The sequence below is a fragment of the Argentina silus genome (genome assembly GCF_951799395.1).
Source record: "Argentina silus genome assembly, chromosome: 4".
Taxonomy (NCBI): domain Eukaryota; kingdom Metazoa; phylum Chordata; class Actinopteri; order Argentiniformes; family Argentinidae; genus Argentina; species Argentina silus.
Window position 1 is genome coordinate 8,785,289 of NC_139658.1, and position 6,369 is coordinate 8,791,657.

Genomic DNA, 6,369 nt, shown 5'->3' on the forward strand with positions numbered 1-6,369 from the left:
AAGCATTGTAGACCAATCGCATGGTGAGAGGGGAAGACTCCGTATATTTCTGACCAATTGCATCTGACAAATGGGCGGGCCTAAATTGAAAAATCTTACATCTAAGGTGCTGCTTTTATATTCCCAAGAATATTGTGAAATATCCGTCCCATTTACAAGAAAACAGATATTATCGCAATTCTTTTATTTATTTATTTTTTATCCATGATGGATCTTTCATGCCTGCCTGTTGCAGTCACCTAGGTATGTAGAGATGTGAAACAAACCTGAAATAAAACAATGCCTAACGGGTTTAATGGGACCATGACCTTGAGTGAAGTGCCAAAAACTGGTAGAGTGCTTTCCATTCATATATGTTATATGTTTTTTGCCATCTCAATGTATGATGTACATTTAGTAATGCATTGCTTTGGTAATCTGAATCGAACAATACAATAACCCTAAAAAATAACTAGCCTAGAATGCGGATATCCTGTCTATTTTGAATGAGGTGATTGTTTAATGAAGATTTTTAGAAATAAAGAAAGTAATCACTGAATAAAACATACCTAAAGTAAAGCATGTAGGCCAACATGACAAATGGCTATTGGTCTCTAGTGACACCTACCGGATTCAAGAATCAAAGACTCAAAATCATAAAAATCATTGGGGCTTTTTCGATGGTAAAATAATAAAAAAAAAAATCCCTTAGCACAGTTCATAGACAAACGTAATGATAATAATAATACAAATAATAATATTATTATCATTATTATTGTTATGGTTATTATTATTGTTATTATTGTTAGTAGTAGTAGTAGTAGTAGTAGTAATATTATTATGATGATGATTATTATTATATTGTCTCACATGTGTATCATCAACCAGCATTGTGTTTTTAAACTTTGCAACAATGTCACACACCATGCTCACAGTGAACACAAGACATGATTTATTTTGCCTATTATCCATCGATTGCCCAAAACATTGGAGAAATTGCAACAGCCAGACAGTTCGACAGGTGGAGCTCACGATCCAGCTATCCCCATTATGGAGGCATGGCAGCATTATTTATAGGGGTGGTTTCTCGCCATCGTGGGATACAGACCGCTATTCTCAGCCCCCCCAGAGCTGCGGACAACAGTAGCGTTATAACGTCAGAACGTGGGGTGTCTTTGCCAAAGGTACAGGATTGTTTCATTGCTTCAGAAGCTGAAATCTAAGTAAGTATAGTATATTTCTTTAACTTTTTACTTTGTTTTACGAATATCATGGGATTTAAATTGTTGACCGACTGCATGCATTCAGAGATCTGAGAAAAAGAATCCCGAATGAAATAGGTCATACAGAAAACCGGTGTAATTTTATCAGTTTGATTCATTCATTTTTCCTCACTGGACCGTTCTCATTAGGGCGTCTACACTGTAACGCAGTATTCTATTGAAACTTTTTGTGACTGCAGATTCTTGTAGGTTGCATACAACACTCCCAACCGGTGAATGAGCTAGAATAATATTTTCGCCCATCACTCACCATTCCTTCGACGTATCTTTGATGATAATGTTTTTCCTTCCATCTGACCATTGGACATTGTACCCGTTTCTTTAGAGTAGCATGATCTTTGGAGGTTTTCTCATCACTTTCCTGAAATACAGCCCATTTCCATTCCAATTTTATTTGCTTTATCCTGAACTTATATTGGTATGCGTATGTACTTGTATTGTAGGTTATGTTCATGTGCATTGTAGGGTCATTTAGTCTACATCAAGAGGCACTTCAAATCAGAGTTGATGATGAGGAGAACATTTTAGTGTCAGTGGTCAAATTGTGATATCATTCTAAAAACACATTCTAAAAGCAATAACAAGAGCAGGATCTTTTGTTTCATTTGAAAACAGCAGAATTCACTCAGAAAACATACAAGAAAAGCATGCAAATCCTGTATTGATAATTCAATGTTATTATTGATATTCAGGGGACTCTGAGAGAGTAATTGTAGCCTGCTGTTGAGTGTTTCTCTGTGTTGTAATGTTCTGTAAAGCCTCAGGCTTCTGTGTCCTACTTTCCCAGTTGTCCTCATGTTTGCTGTCTTATTTCAGATAATGATTTATGAGTAGGACTGTACAGATGAATTATTTAATCGATCAGATTGATCAGCTAATGTTTTAGTTGACAACACATGAACAAATAAATCATATATATATATATATATATATATATATATAAAGACCACTGACATGAAGTTAAAGCTAGGGAGAGTGACATGTGGTGTGTTGAGTGTAAGAGTGTGTTGAGAAATAAATGCTTGAGGGCACCACAGTTCCCAGGAATACTGTATCATAAACTGCACTGTAAAAAGATAATTGGCAAGTGCTTGAATTAGGGTGGTGAGACATGAGGTGAAGGCACATACAGTACTATTACTGTGTTAGAAATGATACAACAATCTATGTACTTCAGGGAGGAATCTACAAGTTCATGTTACCAAACGTTTATAGCACGCTCTATCTCTCTCTATCTCTCTCTCTGTCTCTCTCTCTCTCTCTCTCTCTGTCTCTCTCTCTCTCTGTCTCTCTCTCTCTCTCTCTCTCTCTCTCTGTCTGTGTGTGTGTGTGTGTGTGTGTGTGTGTGTATGCCCATGCATGCTTGGTAGTGTGCGTGCGAACATGCTTGCGTGTGTGTGGCCATCTGCAGTCAAGAGTTGAGTCTTTACCCATGCAGTTTGGGAATTAACTTAGTAACTGGAGAGAGAGAACTGTTTTGGTTCTCCTCCAGCTCAGAAGACTCATTTACAGCAGTGTGTGCATCAGTCATGTGAAAACAGTAACCGGTTGAGACTTTGGAAATACAAGTCACAACAGAGACTACACAAACATTAGTCACCCACCCAAAAAACCTGAGGCATTGAAAAAAGTGGATTCAAACATCCATGAAGAAGAAGAAAAAATATTTCGACTGGAATGGGAACCTGTGTGGATGAATCTGGCCAGTGTCTTCCCTTTTCCTCTAATCCAGGAGGTTCTATTGTGAGCCCTGCACTGACCAGTATTAAGACTAATCCCTCTGCTCAAATAGACAGAGCCCTCTACAGTCCCCGTCACAAGTACTAATACTCAGAGCACTCAGGTACACAGCCGACAGGTGAGTTAGTGGTGGCGGTGGTGAGACACGGGTTGAGACTCAGACCAAGACGTCTTTCTGCTCGGTGAAACTATGGGTCGAGATGGACTCCCGGTGGTGGTGACATCCGTGCTCTCGGGCATCTTACTGGTGGTGGTCCTGGTGCTTCTTTGCTACTTCACCTGTAGGATAGCACCCAGGATACTACCCCTGGGGGGGCCCTTGCGCTTCTGAGCCCCCCTCCCCCCCCCCCCCCCCAGCCTCCATGACAACACCTCTGGGGGGGCCCCTGCACCTCAAAGCGGAGCCCCCAGGACACCGCCTCTACGGAGGCCCCTGCATCCCCGAGCGGAGCCCCCAGGACATTTCCTCTGGGTGGGCCCCAAGGATGGTCTGGATCTGCAGTCCTTCTGAGGAATGGTAAAACCTAAAACGTAGGCTAGAGACAAGTATTCTGAAGAGGCAGTTCGACCTCAGCACATCTTGTATTGATCCTTATTTGTTTGTTGTCTGTGTTAATTGTATATTATTAACTTGAGCAGAAACAGAGCCATTGGTGATTAATGATAGACTGAGGCTGTTTACTGTTTACTGAGGAAAGTTAATAAACTACAATGACAAAGCAGAGAGTGGTGACAGAAACCCTAAAGTAATGACAAATCCATTTCACTACATTTTGCTCTTCATGCCTGCAAATGTTAACTGGAGAGAGGGTTGGTTGGACTGATGAACTTGTAATTTGATGAAGCATATTTGCATAGCTTTTAAGTTTCAAGATGATGGCCTTTCACATTTAACACCACTCAAAGTCTGTAACAATGTACTGTAACAGGATGAGAGCTTTTTTATTAAATGTTTTATGTGCCAAAATCTTTTATTCATGAGCTCTAAAGCTCTGTAATACTTTCTCTCTTTACTAGTGGGCGGAGAGGTGTCCACTCAATCATTTGGTGTTAATCGGCTTTGTTCTGGCCATTAAACCTCTCTGTGCAATGGCACACAATCCCATTAAGGCGACCTTGACTATAGCTCCGTGGAAGGAGAAGGTGGGGGCCTGAAGAGGGGAGAGGGGTGGGGTTAGATTAACCTAGTGGCCCTGGACCTACAGGGTTGTGTTATGAGTGTTTATATGTGAGGGGCCCAAGTTGAACCCGTCAAGGGCTCCTTCCTCCCTGTTTCCCCACTAGATGACTAGAACAATCAATGTTATTAAATGTGTGGTTTTATTGCACACATGTGTTACATTATGACATGATTTGTTCTCTGATGCTGTTCTGAAATTGAAACTAGTATTCAGGGCTGTGTGTTACTGTGTCATTCTTATCGTTTCTTGTACATCATCCTCTGTTTCTTCATCAGCTCTTGCTGGTCCCCTTGAGAAAACACAGGCTTGATTTCTACTTCTCTTCTCTCTTCTCTGTCTTCAGCTGTGAAACGGTTCAAGTCTCCCTCGTAGTCTGGGAAGTGGCCCGTGAGGTTATCCTGGGTAACCCAGCGGCCATAGTGAGACGACACCATGAAGGTGACAGCCCTGATCTTCTGCTCCTGTCTGGCTTTGGGAAGCCTGGCGAAGCCTCAGTTTCCTGGTGAGTAGCGCACCTGTCAATCAATCTTATCTGAAACAACAGCAGCCAGCGCACTGTCCTCTAATGGCTAGATTTGTAAGAACTTTTAGCTGTTTAGTTCATAGAGGCATAGTCATACGGCTTTTTGGGTTCAGGACGGACTTCCACATAGCGGGTCATTTCCTTAGGGCGCTTTCTCTTATCTCTTTGATTACGAAACATAGAAAATCACTGATTTCACATTTGTAGACACTGATATGGTGCTGGAGATAATGAATATAAGGTAAAAAATAGCAGCAACCAGTCTGCAAATCACCAGAAAGGGCTTAGGGTTAGAGACATGCTGTACTAGCACATCATTGGCTGTTGGAGATGGGGTGTTTACTCCGAGCAAGGAAGGGGCATTATCTCTTGTTTTTGGTACGTTCTATGTTGTATACTGTAGCATGGGAAACAGGGTCACGACCGACAGCCTACTGACCTGACTGAACCGATTAGGATTGGTTACCGATTAATTACTCTCATATCTCCTTACTACAACATTCTTATTTCTCCTTACAAGTAGACCAGGGGTGAGTTCCCTGCTAGCTTCGTAGCTAAAGTAGCACTTATCTCTTTTGACAACACAGGCCCACTCCTCCCCTAGACCAGCAAAATTCTTAATTTAACGAATTTCATTAGTTGACACACAGAAGACTAACTTGGAAACATTGGTTTTACAATTGTTACTCTCTCGCGGCCTTGCCGCTGGGTTGTTGGGAGAAATTAAGTACTACTTAATCTACAAAGCTTCAGGAAAACTGACCCCAGAACCATGTTGAAAGATCATAAATAAATCCAACAAGATGTGGACATCATGAAAGGTTCACAAAATGGATTTTCAAATGTGTAATATTTCTCTGCATAAGAAGATTAGTTTCCTTCTTATCATAATGTCATAAATGTATATCTACGGAATGGTGATGTACAGTACATGTTATTTAGAAAATAAGAGGCTTACATAGTTGAGATGTCAGACAGACTTTGGTTCTAAGAGCCTGCAGAATATGTCATTTTCAATGAAGTAGACATGTGCTTATACTTATAGCTTATGGTCATCCTGCTGGCTGGTCCCTTGGTGTTATCGTTCATATTTATTCATATGATTTCATATCCATCCATTCATCCATCCACCCACCCACCCACCCATCCATCCATCCATCCATCCATCCATCCATCCATCCATCCATCCATCCATCCTGCTGGCTGGTCCCTTGATGTTATCGTTCATATTTATTCATATGATTTCATATCCATCCATTCATCCATCCACCCACCCACCCACCCACCCACCCATCCATCCATCCATCCATCCATCCATCCATCCACCCATCCATCCATCCATCCATCCATCCACCCATCCATCCATCCATTCATCCATCCATCCATCCATCCATCCATCCATCCATCCATCCATCCATCCATCCATCCATCTACCTGTTTCATTTTTTCCGTTGAGACTTGAAAGCAGTGACAGAAACTAGTAACATGAAAAGTAACTGTCCATTTAGTCAGTGCATTGTTTGATCTGGGGACAACATAGCGTTCATACATTTGAAAGGATATGTATGTTAACTGTCTATTTAACCACAGAACTAGAATGTGAAACTAAAGACCTGACTAGTTGAAATCTCAAAACACGACTGACATTGGACCGATTTCATCC

General features: G+C 41.2%; 1 protein-coding gene across 1 annotated transcript in view; it reads left to right on the forward strand.

Moving 5' to 3' along the window:
- The first annotated feature begins 1,123 nt into the window (after positions 1-1,123).
- The window catches only part of alpl (alkaline phosphatase, biomineralization associated), a 17,837-nt gene continuing 12,591 nt past the window's right edge, over positions 1,124-6,369 (forward strand). Inside the window, exons 1-2 of the mRNA XM_083667973.1 lie at positions 1,124-1,202; positions 4,527-4,685. Of these exons, the coding sequence (XP_083524099.1) occupies positions 4,616-4,685 (70 nt within the window). The 5' untranslated portion in view covers positions 1,124-1,202; positions 4,527-4,615. The remainder of the gene's footprint in view (positions 1,203-4,526; positions 4,686-6,369) is intronic.